The sequence below is a fragment of the Callorhinchus milii genome, unplaced genomic scaffold (genome assembly GCF_018977255.1).
Source record: "Callorhinchus milii isolate IMCB2004 unplaced genomic scaffold, IMCB_Cmil_1.0 Scaffold1, whole genome shotgun sequence".
NCBI lineage: Eukaryota > Metazoa > Chordata > Chondrichthyes > Chimaeriformes > Callorhinchidae > Callorhinchus > Callorhinchus milii.
The window spans coordinates 91,995,972-92,018,894 of record NW_024704742.1 but is presented as its reverse complement, the minus strand read 5'-3'; the positions used below and the strand labels follow the sequence as shown (position 1 = coordinate 92,018,894).

The following is a 22,923-nucleotide window of genomic DNA, read 5'->3' as shown; positions in this document are numbered from 1 at the left end:
AAGACCCTGAGATGCCAATTGCTTTCTTCTCTTAAAAATTAGGAAGGAACATTGAACCTGTGCAAGATCTTTCTCTGGTCTCATTCCTGCTACTGTCAGGACTGGAATCCAGTCCTTGCCTTCCCCAGCCACATTTCTGTTTCTCATCATGTTAAACACCTGAAGATTACAGAGTATCTATTGTGACTGTAGAATCAGTTTGCCACAGTTCTGACTTTCTCTCAGTTTGACTGGTGATGATAATGATAATAATAATCCTTGCATTTGATATAGCACCTTATCACGTCGTTGAGATGCCTCAAAGCGCTTCACAGATTACACTGTAAAGTGGATTGACTGTATATTTTGTGGGCGTAACGCGGCAGCCAATTGCGCTCAGCAAATGATGAAAATTTATGAGGAGTAGAAGGTGGGGGAAATGAACTGGTTAGCACTCATCTCTGCACCAGCATTTGTAGGCATTTCACTATTCACCACTTTGGTTATTTTTGCCGGAAGAAATAATTTATTAAACAACAACATCAGATGACATTTGTATAGCGCCCTTCATGTCGGGATGAGGTTCCAAGGGAAATGTAATAATAATAATTGTAATAGTATGGATTATTACATTGGCCACAGTCAAGATGACCATATTTTATCCCAAAATGAGAAATGTCTCTACCTGTGTTTTGCTTGCTAAACTACTGAAAGACCTTGATAGGATTTTGTAACAGATTAAGTCTTAAGTAATGAGCTGATTCTTACCTCTTGCATCTCTCAATTGTTTCGCTGTTAATTCCCAGCGAAGAGTTGCCTTGAGGTAAATTGTTTCATTCAGCTTTATAACCACAGTTAGCTGAAATATAGGGAATTTTATTTTTGTAGTTCTCCTACAGGAAACGTCTGTGCACTTGAAGAGCGATTCATTTTCGCTTTTGTATTTTTTATACATTTATTTATTTGGCTTCATTCACATATACATCTCCCTTTTACTTTTCTCTTTCTCCCCAGCTCTGGTGCAATTCCTTCACTGTCGAGTACTTTGGGATGTTCTCCCGACGCTATAGAAATGTAATTTGTTGTTCTTATTCTAATGTTCTTTGTTGAGTTACCCATCCCCTTTCCATGGTTGATTCTGCTTCTTAAGATCCTTACACAATCTGTTGGACATTTTACTGTAATAATGCTTTAATGTTACTGGGGATATTCGTCAGGAAGAAAGGAGTTAATGTTTGACTCCTGCACCTGTATAGTAATCAGTGACATTTTCCCAGGGAATTTTCTTTGATTTTTATTGTTCGAAATGTCACAAGACTATGATTAGTGTCAGCAACCCTTCCATGTAAATGGATTCACATGAAATTAAAATAACTACCCACTTCTGCTGCTCATTCCCTGCTATCTCATTTGGAGCTCATAGCTATTGCCAACAGAGTAAATGTTTTTTTCATGTTTGTGGAGAAATGTTTTGGTAACCTGCTGGTGTTCGTTTCAGTGTGCATCAAGCATTCTCTTAGGTTATCCATCAACAGTGAACAAACACAGAACACTGGCTTGTCAAGATGTGTCAAGTACAGAAAACACCTAATCTTTCTTTTTTTGTGTGTGTGTGTCTTGTTACTTTCAACTGTTAAGCAAGCTGATTAATCCTTTTGGGTTTTGCTTTGATGGGATGATAAGTGAACCTAAGTAATGCCAGAAAATGGCATATATTCCCCCACCCGCCCCCCGGCTCACTGGGAGCATCCAGGATTTCTCTAGTCAAGAATGGATTGGCCAGATTCACTGCAAAACGATCATCTACTCTCACTTCTGTTGCACCTGCGTGTCTTTAATGTGTGTTCTTTGGACAACCTTCAGCATTAGCATCAACATTCTCCTATTACTACTACTGCTACAACTCCATTGGGAAGCTACTGAGATTGGTCCAGAGATTCTAACCCTTTATGGCTTCTTGTAGCTCAGTGGTTAGAGCACTCGCCTCGCAAATGAGAGACTTGGGTGTGATTCTCGGCCAGGGCGAAACATTGGGCAAGAGTCCTTGCTCACCATGCCTCTTTTTACCTAGCAATAAGTAGGTACCCGGTTGTTAGTCGATTGGCAGATCGCTTTTCTGATGGTAATAATTCCTTAAAATAAAATGTGGTCACTCAATCCACGACTGTTTGTGGGACGTTGCTGTGCGCAATTGGCTGCCAATTACTACTCACAAAATATTACAGTCAATTCACTTTACAGTATATTCTGTGAAGCGCTTGAAATGTCTCGGAAGACATGATAAGGTACTATATCCAATGCAAGGATTATTACTTATTATTTGTTCCTTTGGGGAAAGATCTAAACTTATAACTTTCCCCCAAACCAATAAGAGTCTCGTAGGTTCAGTTTGAGGCTGGACTGGGCAGGGATATAGATCTTACTGCAGGTTTACTGATGTGCAGTCTGTCCTCCCTGCTCTATCAGTATAGATAGGGATGTGTTATTTTGTGCTCTCTGGGTGTATTTCTTCCTGTTGCAACAGAAGCATTGCATTATGAATTAACGGTTGTTTGGCCTTGGGTAGACATTTCCCTGGAACTGCTGAGTTCCCAATGATTTCACTCGGTACCCAAAACGTATTGAATCTGTAAATGGGAGAACCTCAGCAATGTATCTGCCTACAAATCCTGCATGCAATACCACTACCAACAAAGAAAAAACAATAAGCTGGTCTGATGCAGAAAGCTCCTGACATTTCTCTTCAAGACAGTTTTATCTGGTTCCCCATCCCCCCAGAAGATAGAATTCAAAATCCTCACCCTCGCCTTCAAGGCCTCCCGTGAGCCTGCTAACCCCATATCAACCTCTTCACTGCCTCTGCTCAGCATCCTGCTTCATATCCCCCGCCTTGCCTGGCCCACCATTGGTGGTCGGGCCTTCAGCCCCCACCCTCTGGAACTCCATTCCACAGTCCCTCCTCCTCGCCCCCTCCCTTGCCTCCTTCGCAGCACGTCAAGAACCTCCTATTCAACTGCGCTTTTGGCCACCCTCTTATCCCTACCCTCGCTGCCCTCCATCCTCCCTGATCCCAACCCACGCTCGGGTCCAATTCCCTGACTGTTCAGCATCTTGGGATGCCCTCCTGATTTAAAAGGCGCTTTCCAAATGTAGCTTTTTGTTGTTATCACCTGGAACCTGTCCCCTTGAACGCAGATTTGTAGTTAATTATCACCTACCCAAGGTCAATGTATTGCACATAAGACTCTAAGGCAGTCTCTTCCTGTTCAATAATGCCCCAGTAGTTTCTTCAAATGTCCTGATCTAGTTGTTGAGAGTACATATTTCAGAACACTTATTTCTTCCAATTGCAGTGCTGCCTATAATATCTTACAATAATTTCTGCCTCGCGTACGGGAGTAGTGTTGTATATCCTTGAATTATTTTGCAGTGCAAATAGAAGCTTTGCTTGTCAAAACAAATTGCTTTGCTAAGTATGAAGGAAGAGGAGGAAAGGGGGAATTCTAGATATTGGAGCTTGACATCTTTATTGCACCAAGAACATACCCATCAGAGAGAGATCGTGTTGAATTGCTGTGCATTTATGACTGATCTAAAGCATTTAACATGCTAATGTCACTTGTTAACACCTTTCTGGTAAATCTTCACAGCTTACGTACTCGTGATCTGGTTGCAAGTAAATCTAAATGAGCTAGAATTAGTTCAACATGAAGATGCATTGGACTTCGTGCAGAAGAAGTGCTTTTGTGCCTACAATATTGACACCACTTCCATTGCTGTTAAAACGTAGCAAAGGCATTTTTGTGTTGCTCATGCGGCTCCTGCTCCAGTGACTGCTGTTAAGACAAGTTGGTTGACATGGTGTCTTTCATGTGGGGATAAGAAGTAAATGTATGGCCAAGTTATCAAATGCAAACTTTTGGGTGGTCCTCTAGAGTGGAGAAGCGGTGGGAAAGCTTGCTAGACAGTGCTTTCACTTGTAAACTCTGTGGTTTTAGTTGGTTAGACTCCAGCGGTACCCCCCGTAACATACTCTGCTGTCCCCATACCTTGGCTCTTGCCAACCTGTGCATATTACTCTCAGTAATTCGCTAAATATTGTGCCTCGCTATAGCGACAGAGTGCACATTATGTTCCAGAGATGCAAGGAAATCATTAATATGTGAAACTGTTTGGTTTGAGTATTCTTCATCATGTGTTAGATGTGCATGTGTGTGTCAGATAGCTGACCAAAAAAGAAAATTATCTTACTAGCTAAATTTCCTTAAATAATGTATTCTGCCATCGCACGGCCCACCCCAGCTGTTGGGTTAGGATGATCTCAGTAGGTGTTTCTTTTCTCTCCTCTTCCATCTTCCCAAAGACAGTCAACAAATATAAAGCATTTATCTAGCTCCCATTCTCTCTTGTGTCACTATGGGCTAGTGAATTTGTGCATTGCAATGATTCAGTGATGATCCTCAGTAATACTCTTGTCCCCTCTCTCTTCCCTCCGTCATTATCTTTAAAATTAAATTGCTGGTGCTAGTATGTGGCATCTGATAATTTACCTAAGCCAAATTTGTAGAGTTGTATTCCTAACAGCTATCCTTATGATTATGTAATGGGTTCGTTCTTCTATTTCGCAGCTTGGAACGACACATGCAGAATCAACATGGACATCAGAAACCATTCAGATGTAAACTTTGCTCATTTAAGACTGCCTTTATCAGCGGGCTCCAGAGCCACATCCAGAGAGCTCATGCTGGTAGGATTGCTTTTTAACATATTGCAGGGATGTATTTCATGTCAGATTAGTAGCTGGTTCAAACCCACCCATTGTTTGCACCAGTTAAGATAGTAGATGACTAATAAATGTGTGCTTACTGCAGCCCCTTATTGTGATGATAAAAAAAACATATGAAATCAGCACTCTGGCGAACATTTGTCTCTTTTAAAACTACAGGGTCTAACTTGGGACATTTCTTAACAGGATTCCTTAATAAGAAATCCAAGTTGTGCAAATGGGGATTCGTCCTGGTAACCAGCAGTTCATCATACTAGCCCTGCGGGGAAGCAAACTCCAACACAATCTTATTTTCAGAGCCGAGTTCCCGTGGGTTGCCAGGAATTGTATTAAGGAATCCAGTTATAAGAAATACCCAAACTGGACGCCATCATTCCATAATGTGGGATGAACTTTTAAAAGAAATTTCTGTTTTTAAAATTAAAAGCCGCACATCATCATTAACCCATCACCACAGGTGTGTCTATTATTAGAAATGTTAGGGCAATGTTAAGTATAGTGTACACTTAGGCATCATTTCCTTGGAGATTCATTCTTCTCTTAAACTGCTAATAATGAAGGTAATATTTTGAATAAGTGAACAGTTTTGAAGGCTTTTTTGCACAGCGTATGTTTTACGGTAGTTATCTCATCAGCGGTACTGACATTTATTGTTCAGACAGTGTTTTCCAAAAAAGCATTTAATGAGGCCTATCCATATCAGTCTGATGGCCAGACAATGAAACATGTTCAAGCACCAGGATCTTGTATCCTGTTGCTTTGTAATGGGAATTTGCTTTGTGGTGGGAGGACAAAACTTTTAAAGTTAACACACGTAAATCTACATGCAGCAGAAAGACAGAGCTATCCAGGTTTAATTGATGACAATTTTAGCATTATGTTTGAAGGACTTGCCAGTAGGGGATACTGTACAGTGGAACAGGAACCCTTTTTTCTTTCCCGTTCTCCTTCCTTAACCTAGGGGCACAAGGGATCACACTATATCTCAAGATTAGTTCAGACATTGGCCCATTTCACCTCACCCTTCAACAACAAATTAATTTGTATAATAACGCCTTTCACGTTGGAAGGATGTACCATCAAAAAAAAATGTGGTCATCGCTCAATCCACGACTGTTTGTGGGGACACTGCTGTGTAGGGACACCCCCGTGTGCAATTGGCTACCGCATTTTGCCTACAAAATACAGTCAATCCGTTTTATAGTATATTCTGCGAAGCGCTTTCAGACGTCTCAACAACGTAATAAAGCGCTATGTCAAATTTAAGTATTATTCTTTCAGAATTCACACCCTACTTTCTTCCCATTACAGCATCAACCTTGGTATACAAATGAGGGATCAGCTAACTCAGCAAAATACTTATTACACTTAATGCAGTTCTGTAATATAACCTAAATAATTGTGAAAAATATCCTCCAGTGATGAATAACAATGTGTACTAGCACCTTTTAAGTACATTGGTAGGAAGCAAGTTATTTATAAAATTGGCTTGATTAATTTTGATTAATTTAGCGAGTTTCCTACCAAACAATATCCTGGATGTATTATCAAGGTGAGCAGTTTAAAGAGACAGCCCACTACCACTTTCTCAGGCAATTGGGGGTGGGCCATAAATGTTACTCCCAAGACTGAGCAAACAAAAAAAGGCCCGGTTGTTCTGATTTTCTTGCTGATTCAAAGAATGTACAGCATAGAAACAGGCCCGGTTTTTATACGCTACACCAGTCTTCCCCTATTCCTTACATCTTCCCACACCCTTCTCTTCCCCTCTCCCTCATGTGAAGCTTCCTCTTGAATGCATTTTTGCTATTTGATTCAACACTGCTTCAGGCAGTGAGTTCTCTCTCTACCCTTCTTGTGAAATACTTCCTCCTAAATTCTCTAGATCCTTAGATCCCCTAGTCTCTATCTTATACTTGTGTCCCCTAGTTATAGACTCCCCAACCAGTGGAAACAGACTATTTATGCCAACCTTATCAAACCCTTTTTATAATTTTATACATCTCCATTAAACATCTCATCCCTAGCAAGAAGATTTTATGAAACTGGCTTGTGTTTATATAATATATTTATTATGAGCTTGGATGCCATTTTCCTGTTACTTTGCTTTATGTGCTACCCTTGGCCTACAAAATATACAGTCACTGCACTTTACAGTAAATCCTGTGAAGCGCTTTGTGACATCCTCCTGCTGTGAAAGGTGTTATGTCAGATGCAAGTAATTTTATCCCCCTTCATGCTGTTCGACTCCCTTTTTCCTTCTACTTGGATAGAATCCTATGTGTGCATGACTCCTCTGGTGCATTGCCCAATGACCTATATCTGCATGTATGAGTTTTGACAAAGAGCATACAAGGTTTATTTTGGCCTCTGCAACCGAGCCCAACGCTGTTCTTGTCCAACGTCCACATACTCCAAATGGTGTCAATGGATGTTGACACTGGGTGGCTGAGTTCCCCTTTTTCTTCCCCTTCACCAGCAAATTTAGTAGAGCTTGGTGTTAAAGATTCACAAAGAGATTTGAGGATATTGTTTCACCCTGTTATTAACTCAAAATAGCACGAGTTAAGTTTGCCATAGTTCATCATGTAGAAATAAATGCATAAGAGCAACACCGAAGTTCTATTGCATGCGTGCTTACCCTCTCTATAAATTCTCTAGCTTTCGGAAACAAATAGAACGCAACTGTTTTTTATTTGATGTGCACAAAACTGAGTTTACTGTGCCGCAATGCACTGGCCCCTCTAGATGGGATATGCATATGGGTCCAGAGTGCGTATCGTACCGGATATAAAACTAGATGAAGGAATTCTCAGTGGAATAAGTTAATTCAGGTCATGAGAATCCTGATTGAGTTTGAGGTTGTGGATGCGGTGGCAACAGATTAGAAAGAGCTCTTGATATATCACAGTAAAAATTGATTTCCAAATCTAAAAATGTTAATGGTCGGAAAACTGGAGAAACCCATAAAGCTATTACATTGTGCATTCATTTCACTATCGTATAACAGCAAAAACAACATGGTCTAACTTTCCTGATGTAGAACAGAACAGCAAAGTTTATTTATTGCTTGCCTGCATGCTTTGTAAGAGGAAAAAGGGACCTTGATTAGTTAGCTGAGTTATTTACACTGACACTTGAAGAATTCTTGATCCATTTAGGTGACCTGTGAAGAAATTATAGCAATTGTTGTCCCCCATTTCATTAAAGGTATAGGGCCAACAAAACTTATAGTAGACATGATAAAACCTTGCAGATTCTCAAATGACAACACAGTGAAGTTGACTGGGAGTGTTTTCTTAAACTCATCTACAGCTTTGTAACATTTGAGGTGTCAATCAGTCAATTCTATAGTGGATAGAAGATTAACTTGTAAATTGGATAAGAAAGTAAATCCATCAATAGTTAAGCTAGTAATTTACTCTTGAGAAGGGGAACCCGAGTGTCCAATGTGATATTTTGTAATAATAAATACATGATTTAAATCTATTGGGTCTTGGGGGACAGAGTCAATAGGAGCTGACAATATTTTTCCAGAAATAAGGATCATTTCAGTATAGAGATGAAAGAAACCTACACTTCTAAATTGTATTTCTTCCAGTGTGTAATGATGATGTACCTTACACTTAATTTGGCCATTGGGTAATGAAGTTATGTGAAGGCATTTAAAAAGTGAAATGGCTGTTCTATATCACACATAGCCATGCCACATGCAGAATTGACTCCCGACCACTCGTCATTTGCAATTGTCCACTAATCTCAAATGGAATATTATGGTAAGCTTAGCCAACATGTTCAAAATGTGTTGTGTTTTACCAGTGGAGCATAGCTACAAGTGTTCCTTCTGTTCCCATACCACAATGATGGTAAGCCAGCTGAAACAGCATTATCTGAAAGTGCATGGCCACATCCTGCCAGTATCCAAACGGCACACTGACCCTCCAGCAGCCTCTACGTCTGCAGACGGTGAACCACAGAGAGAGACCCATGCTGAAGAAATAGCGGAATCAGATGGTAAGCTTCTCATGGCTATCTCTGATGTATGCAATCGTATTCTTTTTAAATGCCTTCAACTGTAATCAGCATCGGAAAGATGTGAATGAAAAGCTCGTTTTTTTAAATGAACAATTCAGAGGGGGCTGAAATAACACTCAACAGTCGGAGGGGTGCATAGTGTAAATTGCTTCTGGCTCTGAAACAAGCACCTTGAGACATAAATTACACCATGTGCAGAGAAGTCTGTACATATTCCACTGACCCACTTGTACCTTGGCTCTGACCCAAGGTTACTTGGAGCTGAGGACTCGCTGGTCAGAGTGACATGTATGGGGATCACTGCCAGAGATGCAGTTGAAGTCCCAAAGCTCTTTCCCCGGCGTTGAGATGTTATTGATGTTTCTGTTGTGTCTCCAAGTGCTTGCTTCTACCCCATTAAATAAAATTCGTAGAGTCCTGTAGCGTACTGGTTTGACCACTTGCCTCAAAAGCAAGAGGACCTGGGTTCGATTCCCAGGCAGGACCAAACCTTGGGTAAGTTTCCTAATTCCACACACCTCTGTTTACCTAGCAGTAAGTAGGAACCTGGTTGCTAGTCGATTGATGGATTGCTTTTCAAGGGTAATAATCCCTTCAAAATAAATAAATAATAATAATTTGGTCACTCAATCCACCACTGCTTGTGAGACACTGCTGTGCGCAATTGGCTGCCCTGTTTCACCCACGAAATATAGTCAATTTACTTTGCCGTATATTTTGAGAAGCATTTTGAAATGTCTCAGCGACTTGATAAGGCGCTATATCAAATGCAAGGATTATTATAAACCCACTTTATGTTCACTAGTGATAGGACTACTACATCTTTTTAACTGTAAAGGAATAACGAGCACCAAAAAGAACTGAACCTAATTGTTCTAGTTTAAAGTTATTTATATTAATAATTACTAATTAAAAGGGCGACCAGCCTGTTAATGTTTACTGCGGTACCGAGTTTATGATCAGGAAAGCAATTAGTGTTGTGCAAAAATTAAAAGTAAATGTTTTGTCATAGATTTTTATAGAACATAGCTGAATGTTGACGATGAATAGTGGTTACTGTTGTCCATGTTCTGAATCATATGCCCTTAAACATCTACCTTCATCAGAAACCAGCATTGGCGATGTTTCAAGACTTTCCTCCGCAGGTTATCAATAATGCAGTAGTGCTAGATATAGAAATGAACAAATTGTATGGACAGTTTACCACATCAAAGTAAAGGGAAACGTTGCCATCTTGGTTCCATTGTCGTGATGATAAAATAGCCGACTTCTTGGTCGTCAGGTGACTGTTGACATTGCTTCATGATGTTGCTTCATCGCTGCAGGTTAACCTCTGCCTAAGTGACATCAGTGGAGCTTCCGCTGCACTTGAGGGGTGCAGGCAGCACCCTTAGTAGTGCTTTCTATACATAGCAGGCAGGCATGCAATTCGCAGGAAGTGGCCTCAGTGATAATCTGGCAAACTGGAAGTCGGTCTTTTTTTAAGCACAGGATGCTGGCAAGGCAGCGCTGGCTATTATATGTAGCAACTCTCTTTTTCCCGTTCCAAATCATTAGTCTGGGTAAGATAAGCGAACTTGATGTGGTCTAGATGAGAAAAATGATGGGCAACAACATATGAATACAAGTTGTATTTGTGTGGTCTGTGTTTACAATGCATTAGCTGGAGCTGCAACTGCCTGTATCCCATCTGAGCTGTAGAAATGTCTGGTCTAAATTATATTGGTAGCACAGCAGATTAATCCTCTGAACACAGAGTGGAGAGATCCCAACTTCAGTCAAGTCGGGATAAGTTTCTTCTCATTGGTTCTGTGGGGACTTCAGCATCCAAATTTTGCGACACATTTTTTAAAAAAATGTTCTCTCCATTCATTCTTAGCTCATTTATTTTGAGGTGAGGAGGGAATATGAGGCATTCCTTTATAAAAGGGCTCTTTTTGGAGTACTTTATTTCATCCAGAACTACTCTTTTTAGTTTAAATAACATTTGAATTTGGATAAGAAATTGGCACTATTGTTAACATTGGGATAGATTGTGTTATTTATCAGTCATTTAATGACTGGATGGTCAGAGATTGCAGATTGGGCCACCATTAGAAATTGTCAAATCACTGGTAAAGGAATGTCACATTTTAAAGCTTTAAGAACTGAGAGGTTATATCTATCAGGAAAGGCTGAACATGCTTGGACTCTTTTGAAAAGAAGAGGGTAAGCAGTGACCTGATAGAGATCTTTAAAATGATGAAAGGTTTTGACAGGGTAGACACAGGGAAGATGTTTCCACTTGTGGGGGAGACCAAAACCAGGGGGCATCATATAAAATAGTCACAAATAGATCAAATAGGTAAGTTAGAATAAGTTTCTTCAGGACACGGAGAGTAGTGGGAATGTGGAACATGTTACCACAAGGAGTTGTTGAGGCTAATAGCAAAGATGTATTTAAGGGGAAACTAGATAGGTACATGAGGGAGAAAGGAATAGAAGGTTATGCTTGAAGGCTTAGTTGAGGAAGGGCAGGAGGAGACTCATGTGGAGCATACACACCGGGATGGACCAGTTGGGCCGAATGGCCTGTTTCTGTGCTGTATATTCTAATGTAGCTACAATAACAACAAGATTACATTTGTATAGAGTCTTTCACATCGGGAGGTCGTCCCAAGGCACTGGACAGTGTACAGCATTTCAGACCCGAACTGTGGTCAGGGGGGGAGAGGGGAGGGGAAGGGAGGTGGCCGATGGCATGGTCAAAGAGGAAGGTCTTGAGGCGGGACTTGAAGGAGGCTAAGGAGGGGGCGAGGCGGAGTGACTGGGGTATGGAATGCCAGAGGTTGGAGGCAGAGTGGCTGAAGGCTCTCCCGCCAATGGTGGGGTGGGTGGGTGGGTCAGGGGACGTGGAGCAGGCCAGAGCCGGCTGAGCGGAGGGAGTGGGCAGGTGGGGCGAGGCCATGGAGGGCTTTGTAGGTGAGGACCAGGATCTTGAACTGGATCCTCTGAGGGATAGGGAGCCAATGGAGTCGTGGGGGAGATGGGGTCACAAAGTTTGGTCCGGGAGGGGACACGGGCTGCAGAGTTCTGGATTATCTGCAGCCTGTGGAGGGAGGAATTGGGAAGGCTGACAAGCAGGGCATTTGCATAGACGCCTGGAGGTGATGAAGGCGTGAACAAGAGTTTCAGCGACCTGAGGGGTGAGGTAGTGGTGGATTGGGCGATGTTACGGAGGTGAGGGGAGGCAGAGTGGGTCATGGCTTGGATGTGAGGAAGAAAAGACAGTTGAGGGTTGAACAAGACACCCTAGGTTCCTGACTGGCTTGGCGAGTTGAAGTGAGCAACCATGGAGGTTGATGCTGCCAGAGCCTAATGTATTAAATGAACGGAGAAGACGTTTGGGTCTAATTTGTGATATTTGCCAAATGGATGGGAAATGTTAATTCCTGCTTGAACACTAACAAAGTGTGTGCTTAGGTGCAGTGAGTCTTGCTGCTGAATGTCCAGCAAGGACCACTCTACCGGTTAGAGCTTTGGCTTGCAGGGTTAACAGGAGCTGAGTAGGATAATTCCCTGTCCCCAGTGACTGCTCTGCCCTTCCAGGTCCTGTTGATGAGCCAGGCTGTGCTGTGCTGTCATCATCAGCGCCCTGGAAAACTGCAGACCCGCCTGGCTCAGGAACTGGACTACAAAAAGAAGCCACTGATCCAGTTCAGTTCCAAGAAGACCCGGCTTACATCCCCCCCAACCCCAAGGAGCATAATCACCAGTTGGTTGTTCGACCCTCATTTGTTCTTGTTTATTATTCCCTCCCCCCACTAGTGTTTATAATAGAAATTCTGCCATTGTCAGTAAAGCCTTCTTGCTTTCCCATCAATCTTTGACACGTTTGCAGAAGCATAGACTTGCTTTACACAGTTGTTATTATTTTACAACGTAGAAATCTACAGAGCAGAAGGAGGCAATTTAACTCTTAGAGTCCACAAATGAAAGAGAGGGGCTTGAAGGGGAATGAGGATAATGTGGGGCAGTGGGGTTAAATTGATCTTGCTGTGTGAGCGGATGCAGACTCGATGGGCCAAATGGCCTCCTTCTGTGCTGTAGATTTCTAAGTTTCTATTTTCCTACAACAAACAATAGGGTGATAAGTCCACATGCACGCCCACAGTAAAACTAGCAATGACTGTACAAAGCAAGTTAAACCTCAGAGTTTTAAATAGTTATTCACAGATTAGTGGGAAAGAGAAACGCTGTTCCAGTGAAAGAAAGCTTCACGTTTTATCTAGTTGGCATGTAACTGACAGTTCTTCACATGCAGATTCTTCTTATTCGGAGCCACCGGACGTCCAGCAACAGCTTAACCATTACCAGACAGCTGCCATGGCAAGGAACCTCTCCAGCCCTGGGCCAGTGCCATCACCTGCTGCTCCAGCTGAACAAGTAACCAAAGGGCACTTCACTTGTGAATTCTGTCAGTTTAACTCTGAATATATTCAAAGCATGAGGCGCCACTATCGAGACCGGCATTGTGGGAAGAAGCTGCACAAGTGCAAGGATTGCTCGTTTTTTACTGGGTTCAGGTAAGAGAAACGCCGGGCAGTGATTGATCAGTGCAAATGAGATCCTTTGTGAAGCCAAACCAGATTTGAGTTTGTGGTTGTGGGACATACAGTTCTGTACCCTCTGGCTGACAACCCCTGACATCAGCTCTCGGCAGTTTTGAATGATCTTTTTAAAGAAAAAAAGTTGCTAAGCTGCTTAAAGATAAAGCCAGTTTAAAAAACAAAAACAAATCTTGCCCCCAGAATGCTATAATTACAGAATAGATTCACGAGTTTTTAAAGGGAGATGGCTAGGTACTTGTTAAGTAAGAGATATGGAGAAAGGATGAGAAGGTGATGATTTAAAAAAAAGTTAAGAGTTGCCTTAGGCTATTAAAAGGACAGAGCAGGTGCAATAGACCAAATGGCCTACAAGACATGTTCACTTTCTCTGGTATGTCTGGTTACAGTCTGATAAAGACACTCTTATGGTTGAGAAAAAATATTAGTCGCCACCTCTTACAGTATTGCAAACCAAATTTTGGAAACTACTTGAATTCCAAAATATCCATCATTCACATGTAGCTTATTTCCACTTTATTTTGACGCAAGGCTGAGGTGTGTGATCCAGCCTCCAGATTTGTACACTCGATTGCCAATTCCAGCGCATCAATGCTGTTTTATATTGCAGCCTCTTAACAGGTGCCTTCAATGCTGGTCTCTCGACAGCCTTGTTCCTGCAGAGCGCATGTTCTCTGAGCTCCTGGTAAATGTCTTGTGTTGTCATTAATAATCCTAAATGGTGGTATAGTGGCAAGTGAGAAAGGAAACAAAATGCTGTGCGCCATTCTCTGCGCGCAGGAGTACATTTATTATAAATGTTGATTAATTTCCTCTTTTACATGTGTGTATTTTGCCTAAGATTTTTTTTTCCACTTACGATCTTCATACATCTTTCAGCTCTCCACTTAATGCTTGCAGAAATTCTGCAGCCTGCAATTTGATGATCCGCTACCTGCTTTGACAATGGTCCAAAATTGAAATTGTGGCAGGGTTGAAATGCTGGATTGCAATTCATGTCGCCTTGGCATTGATGCACCTTTGAACTCCTCCATGTGTGACCTCCTATCCCTGATGGGATGTTTCTTCACGCTCAGATGCATTTGGTATTCAGGATCATCTAGACTCTATGTGTTGAGGTGGATTCTAACAGATGCTGGGTTCTGACAATGTAAACTGGGTGTAATGGAGTGCTTGCATGTGCCTTCATATGTCATTTGGCAAAGAGCCAAATTTCTAACGCTTGACCTCTGGCAGCAACACAGGCTGCCTTTTCTTTCCCTCCCAGCTTTATTTATGTTTCCTCTTTGGCCCTATTTATGTGGTACAGTGGGTGGTTACTGGGTTAATTATTGACAGAATTAAATTGCAACCTCGCTCGGAAATCTGCTTGACCTATAATTTTGACACATAAAATTGCACTTGATAATTAGATATTTTCAGGCATGTCTCTGATTCCCTGAAGCTAAAATAATTGAAAAATTGCTCTTTAATAAAGTAAGTTGGTAGAATGTGGTGTATAACTTTAAAAATGTTAGTTATTTCTTAAAAGGATACTCCTGAACAGGTGTCTTTGAAATTTTTGAAATTATTCTGTGGCTGAGATGAACCATTCTAAGCCCAAGGTGGGATGGGGGTGGGGTAAGGCTATTTAGTGAATGGTACTCGTTAGTCAAGCATTCAAAAAATATATATATATTAGGATAATTGTATTCCTGATTTGCATAAAATGTAATTGATAGGATTCTCCCATGTCCTGGCCAATGATCCCCAAGATAAAATTGCCCATTCATTTCATGGTTGTTTGCAGGACATTGCTATGTGCTAACTGGCTGCTGCATTTGCCTACAAACACACAGTCACTCCACTTTACAATAAATCCCATGAAGTGCTTTCAGGGGTCCTCCCGATCAGATAAGGGGCTACATCAAGGCCAGGATTATTACTTTTATTGGGTGACAAATTGGGATATTCTGATGCGAAGTTAACAGCTATGGTACTAATTAACATACGCATTAAAATTACATAAGCAACTTCAAGAGCAACTTGTATTTACATAGCGCCAGTCATGCGAGTTAGCATCTTGGAACACTGAATTAGTGATCATTAAGAGATTGACTGATCCCAGGGCTGGGCTCTTTCCCGCCCTTTCCCCACTCCCCCACATACACACACAGCAGCTGCCTTTCACACAGGTGCATTTTCGGTCGGTGGGATTTACTCTGATATTTCGGTTTAGCAAAAACAGATGTTGAGAAGAGTTTTGTGGGGTCCAACTACAGCACACCCAGGGACCACGTAAATATCAAAAGGCTGCTTAATCCAGTGTGTCTTAATTTGGGGTGTGGGTGCTAATTAACAAAACAATACAAATTTACATGAAATAGCACCCATCGCATCGGGAGGACGTTTCAAGGCGCTGGCCGGGGGAGGTGGGCGAAAGAGCAATCAAAGAGGAAGGTCTTGCAGACCTTCAAGGAGGCGAGGGAAGGGATAAGTCAAAGGGACTTTGGGATGGAGTCCCAGAGAGTCGGGGCAGACACGCTGAAAGCCCAACCACCAAGAGTATGGCAGGTGGCCCGAGGTATGTGAAACGTGAGCAGCCGGGTCAGCAGGGTTTGAGAAAGGTGGAATAGACTGGGGTGGGATTTAAAGGTAAGGACGAGGATCTTGAACTCAAGAAACACATTACCAAATTGCAGGTTTCACTTCACTTTGGGTTCCAGGGTTTTATCCCGGCAATTTTTTGTTTAAAAGGAAAAAAATCGTAGAGATTCCCCAGTGAGCCATTGCCTAGTGTGGAAACGAGTGACTTGGATGAGGTTCTGTACTGTACCCCAGCCCAGTGTTGTAATTGAGGAGGGAAGAAGACTACGATCCATGTTTATTCTATGCAATTACGTTACATTTATTCTACAAGAAATCATCAGTTCTGGAACAAAAATTGATGCATCGTGTGAACTAAGAGGATTAATTCCACATGATCAATGGATTTGCGAATTTTAACTTTATGTAAATAGGTCATTTGGTTACATAATTTGCATTGTCCATCTGCACAAATGGGGCAGGTTTTAATCAATTGCTAAGCTCTTACTGAAATATAACCTTTTACGTTCAGCAAAAATCTACACTCCATGCCAGTCTAAATCTATTCCTGTTGACCGCAGATATTTATATAAAGCTGCAATCTGTCACATAGCTCTTGAGTTTGTTGCTGTGCGATGAAGGGACAGATCTCTCATTCTGAGGTCTACACTCAGTGACACGTTTTTTTTCTCTCCCTTATGTATTTGCAGGTCTACATTTTCTATGCATGTTGAAGGGAGTCACACAGCTCCTCCTGTTGAAGGTCCTAAGGATCTCCGTTGCCCCCTCTGCCTGTACCACACAAAATACAAAAGTAGCATGATTGATCATATTGTTCTTCACAGAGGTGAGAAATCCTTGTGCCAGGATATATGATACTTCAAAAAGCAGTACTAAAAGCTGAACACTAACACTGATAATGCTGCACGACTGGAGAGAACAGAAAACTTGTATGGATGTTTTTCCATTCTGACTGCCTCACATCTTTCATTCCTAGGATCTTCAATCATTTTCAACCAGTCAGATGTTGGCTTTATATTTTATTAAGAATCTTTGTAAGGTCTGGTCTGCAGATTACAAAATACAGTCTTTCACGGGCTTTTGCCCACAAAATACAGTCAATCCACTTTACAATATATTCTTTGACACATTTTAACTACGTGATAAAACGCTATATCAATTGTAAGGATGATTATTATTATTATGTAGAGCCTCTTCAGATTCTGAAGTAGGGTGATGTAATAAAGTTTCCAGTGGATTGTGGGTCTACAAGGAATACATTGCGTATTTTGTGACATTTCTGCCTACATTTCACAACAATAGGTTTACCAGTTAGCCAAATTGGAATTGCCTGCATTATTTGGGATCTGCCTCATTGTGAAGAAGAAAACAGTGCAGATAACTACATTAGATGAAATACAAATTGGCTGTAGTGCTAACTCAAAAAATTCTACCATCGGGATTTATATTGCCACAACAGTAACACACTGTACCAACCCTACCCTCCCTCTCTTTCTGAGTCTCTCTCTAAGGTTTTCTTTATCTCTATACCCATGTTTATCCCTTTCTCTGACTCTAACCCTACACTGTACAAAACTATAAACATTTACCTTCATGCTGCCAGCAAAATTAATCATGTTATCTGTATGCACAGAGTTGCGTGTGGGATTACTAGGGGTGCAATTTACTCTCAATGTACTGGTAATGTGGCAACTTCAAACACACTCAATTAATTGTTTGTGGATATTGGACATTTCGTATCCGACCCCATTGCAGATAAGTGGGCATGCAGATAGTTGCCTCGTGGGTAAACAGAGCTCTATTGCACTCCCATTTTTGTAATTTGTGTGTCTAATTGCTGACTTCAGGCAAAACTAATTCAAGATATCAGTCTTACACCAGCCATTCTCTTCAGGGAATCTACTCTTAGTGAAATATTACCAAATTAGTTCTGTATCCACTGAATTATATTGAGTGAGTTCAAAGCTGTTCAGCCCCATATCTTGATCACCGCCTTTCTTTCTGCAGAGGAGAGAGTTGTCCCCATTGAAGTCCGCCGTTCCAAGATCTCCCGACACTTGCAGGGGATAGTGTTTCGTTGCGACAAGTGCACCTTCACATGCTCCAGTGACGAGAATCTGCAGATACACATGGAGAAGCACAAGGAACTGAAACCATTCAAGTGCCAACTGTGCTACTATGAGAGCAGAATAAAAGATGATCTTGAGAATCACCTTCAGGACGAACACAAAGTAATTTTAACGATGCTCTTACTATAGACCTCATCTTTCGTTTTTTTTCCATAATCCATCCATCAACCCATTCCATTGGTAGTTCCGTTGTTGAGTGTAATGTTCTGTCTCCCTATACCAATGCAGGTTAATTGCTGTCAGAGTTGTGACAGTAGGGTAATGATGACTAAGTGTAAAAATGTACAGCCTTAATTGCAGGTGAGTTTTTATTTTTAGGTTTTTTTCATTCAAAGTATATAGAGTAAACTCCTGGTAACTTGAAGCTGACTTAACTTGTCACTGCCACTTAAATCATCATGCTGTCATTATCCTAGCTGCATTTATTTGTGTATTTGTACGTATGCCTAAGTTGTCACTCTGGATAACTCATCACTGAGCCCTTTCCCTTGGAGTGATGAGTTATCATGAGTTTATTGTAATTATGCTTAGAAAAAATCAAGAAATGTTATAGTGCCGAATTGGCCATTCAGCGCATCTTATCTATGTTAGTGCTAGTTTCCCTCACTGGAATATATACTCCAATCTCTTTCCCTGTACCTTTTAAAATATTTTAAAGACCATTTGTGGTAATGCACCCCACATTCAGGCAACATTCAGACAAACACCACAAAGCTTTTCTTTATAGCGACATTAATCAGCAACTGGAACAAGTTGCCAGGAATAGAGGGTGATGCCAGCACAGTGGGCGCATTTAAAAAGCAGCTTGATGCTGGAACAAAAACATAGGGAATCACTTTGAAACATCTCGACAAGGATTATTTATAAATATGAAAAAACTGCAAGTTAGAGAAGGTTTCCTTAAAGAAAGAAAATCTGGAGGAGCAATCAACTCTTGCTATTTTATCTCCAAGTGGGAGTTCAATCTACGCTTCTGTATCTGGGAGTCATGAATTTTATCACCATGGCTGTGCGCCCAATATTCACAGGAACTGACAAGTGATGTATCCCTCCAGGGAGAAAGTATGCACTCATTCCAGACACAGGAAAATTTCTATGCGTGGTGGGTTTGCATATGTGAATTCCCCCTTGTTTATAAGCACAGTCATGAGTTTCCGTATGTGTTAGATGCCCAGCTGACCAAAGAAGGCAAAGGTCAACACAATAATATTGCTGAGAAATACATCTGGAGCACTGACAACATTTTGGACAAAATACTTGAAGCTCAATTGGAGGTTGCAAACTAATACAAAGTTCTTCTGTTATGGCTGTAGATCAGCACCCAGATTATTTAAAACGGTTTTATCTGTGCCAGCCTGCTCTGACTGAAGCCTTCACAACTATATCATTTAGTTCATCCAAATACCCTAAAGACACTGTAAGAATTAGCTAATTCTGAACTTACTAGGAAGTTGGGCTTTGTACATTAAGAGAAACTTTGTAGTAGTAGCTGCCCTTCCAGGATGTCTATTTTTGGATAGTTCTGGGAAATATTATTGCTATTAAACCACTTCAGGACTGTACAACTCCAATGAAGTGCTTTGAAGACAGGATAGCAGAACCGAGGTCAACACTGCAAAGAGTTTGTAGCTGATGTTACAAATCGTATCACAAGACTTATTGCAAAGCCACTATATTGTTGCAGAAAGCTCCTGAAGGGATTGCCATAATCCAGTTGATCAAGTTATGGCGAACTGATTGCAAAACTGATTGCACAGTAGCGACTAGATTGCAAAACTGCACAAATTTGGGACTCATTTTTGCATGTATCTCACTAGGCTTCTATAACATTGGTGTCATCAGAACCTTGCCATTCTCTCTGCTCACTTTTTGACATGGATACAGTTATCACAGCAGGCCCCATGAGCAAGGGCAGGTTTAATAGATAAACTATTTGAGATTTTGACACATATCAAATTTTCTTTTTGACTTTCTACTGTTTCTCTCATACCAAGGATAGTTCATTCACAAGATCCTGATGGAAAAAAAACTATATTAATCCCGATGAAACACTTGGTTATCAAGCCTATGATGAGTGCAGCAGGTATGAGACAGTGCTCCTCAGCCTCTCTCCATTTGGCAGCTTGCTTCTTGAGAAGCCAGCCTAATGGGATCAAATTAAGTCTCTTTCAGTTGTGGAGATTGTGCTCAATGTTCTGAAAAGGTCTATCATACGGTTTGGATGACACATGCAAACCCTCTGGGGTGTAACATTCTGGCTAGCCTCACTTGAGCACTTACTGATTCGGAGAGATCAGCAAGCGCATTAAAGGTTTACATGGCAGCTGTTGCAGCCTATCCCTAGCCTCTGGCATGCAATTCAATTAATAAAGATCCAGTTCTGCCCAGCTTCCTGAAGGGCACTTGAAACAAGCCCATATCAATGGCTAGTCACACCTACCTGCGATTTCAATCCTGTCTTGTATATCATCAGTCTGTAATCCTTTAGTTTCTTATTTTCTTAGGATTTCTTTTCTGTAGCTTTGCTTGGTCTTTTGCCGTGCATGCTTCATGCTTTGGCAAGTAGATCCACCTTATGTTTGTCATTCAGATATAGTCCTAAGGCTGCATCTGACACGTATGCCCAAGTTTGTCTCTTTTAACTTAGTTCAAAAAATAACAATGCCAAAAGGTTAGCAGCCAAGATACGCTTCTTCCTTCGAAAGGAAGTATAATTTTGTTGGAACACTGATCCTTGTACAGAGAACCAAAGGCATTCACCAATTTGTGCAGATGCTTTGTTGTTGGTGACAAAACATTCGGAACACCATCAATAAGTAACATTTTGTAAGGCGGGTTAAAGAATGCATTTTGTCTTTCCTTTTTTTTATTTAGGGGAAAAAAAACACCTGGAAAAGTTTAAAAGTCTCATGCTGTGGCCATGTACAGCCCGGTATGAAAGGGTCTGCTTCGTCGCTTTTTGCATAGAATCTACTGGGGTGATTTGCATGCCTTCACAAAGCAGTATTGTCCTGATCTGTCAGCTCAAGAATGACGAGCACTTTAGCGCTGCTGTGCTCAAAGCTAGGCTCCATATTATGTCAAAGATTATCACTTCTGCTTTCACTATTTTGGCGTAGTTCAAGGGTACTTGCAGATTTGAATGAATGAGAGAATATTGAATTACTCACCATAGATATTGTCTTCCTCACTTTTTTTGAAGGGTGGTTCAGTTTCTATTTGCAAAGCTGCCCCCCCCACCTCTCCCGCTCCATTCCGTTCTACCTGTCTGTTGGGTGATTGACCTGGTGAACTTGGAACATCCTAATGTCGTGCGTATTTAACCGCTGGGTGCACTATTTGGTATCTGCTGCCACCTCATTCCATTCATATTGATAAGCAGAAGGGTGGTGCACAGGATGGCAGTAGCGTTTGGGTGCACGCAGGGAGAGGAACACATGATTTTTATGGCTTTGATTCAAGCTTTAGATTTCTAAAGGGCAATGTCCCAAGTATGTTAATTCCTCCATTTTGATGATGGTTCATTCAGTTGTACATTGCTGTTCAACTTAGGTTATTCATCCTTTGCACAATCACAAAGTGTCAAGAGATGAGTGATGTTGAGGTGTGATAGGGCTCCTACATTCTGGACAAAGTAGCTCTTCCCATTTTGATGCAGCTAACATTGAACTTGTTGTATCTGTAAAGTGAGATCAAGTTATAGTCGATGTACTTCTGATATTGGAATGTCTGATTATGGAAAGGTTATTGGTCAAAACAAGCTTTTTTTATATACGGGTACTACTTCCAAAAAGGGATCCTCTCAGCTTGCCCAGTTGGTAGCACTTTTGCCTCGGAGTCAGAAAAGTTGTTTCAAGAACCATGTTGGAGACTTGCACTCACAGTCTATGCTAACACCAGGATAGTGAATTACTGGATTCTTGCAGGTGCAATCTGTTTCCAGCGCCTTGGGACGTCTTTCCGATGTGAAAGGCGCTATACAAATGTAATTTTGTTGTTGTTGGATGAGATGTTAAATCACATTCCTGTTATTCAGGGGATGTTAAAACTTCTATAACATTGTTTGAAATGCAATGGGAGTTTCCCCGAGCTAACAATCCTCCAGAATTGGTCATTCACCTGTTAGCTGCTTGTTGAATCTTACTTTGTACAAATGACTGCTGCATGCCAATATGCTGTGCAGTTCTCTGTAAGGCAGTTTCTTGATGATGACATTATTCCTTAGGTGTGGATCATATCACTAGTGATGGAGGAGCCCTGATACCAGGTGGTCTTACTACTGATGCCAAATCTCACATTACTGCAAAATTGGTTTTGTCACAGTGCATGTTTGGCAGTGGTGTAACATAAAAGAATAATGTCTAACACAAAGTTTGCCTTTAAAAAATTAAAGAGCTACTGTATTTATTTGAAACTAATGCACTTTTTTACTAACTAAAAGCACCTTCAAAATCAGATGACATCTTGGGATGAATGGTTATCTTAATATTGCAGTCAAATTCCTCACCCACCCCTTCCCCAACCCTGGAGCGGGCGGTGGGGAAGGAACGACAACAACAACAACAAGATTCCATTTATAAAGCGCCTTTCACGTCAGGAGGACGTCCCAAGAGACTCAGATTTAAACAAATATATATTCAGAAGCTTGCTCTGAAGTATTATTATTTTATTATTAGTAGTACAGCAAAAAGATTACATTTGTATAGCGCCTTTCACGTCGGAAGGATGTCCCAAGGTGCTGAATTATTATTAGTAGTATTATATGTGAATAAAAATGAAAATATGTGCTGAATTTGACTTT

The 22,923-nt window shown here is 41.2% G+C and overlaps 1 protein-coding gene across 1 annotated transcript in view; it reads left to right on the top strand.

Moving 5' to 3' along the window:
- znf462 (zinc finger protein 462) overlaps positions 1-22,923 on the top strand; it is an 83,345-nt gene that overhangs the window by 56,884 nt on the left and 3,538 nt on the right. Inside the window, exons 8-12 of the mRNA XM_042333142.1 lie at positions 4,608-4,726; positions 8,585-8,779; positions 13,104-13,365; positions 16,683-16,819; positions 18,001-18,224. Of these exons, the coding sequence (XP_042189076.1) occupies positions 4,608-4,726; positions 8,585-8,779; positions 13,104-13,365; positions 16,683-16,819; positions 18,001-18,224 (937 nt within the window). The remainder of the gene's footprint in view (positions 1-4,607; positions 4,727-8,584; positions 8,780-13,103; positions 13,366-16,682; positions 16,820-18,000; positions 18,225-22,923) is intronic.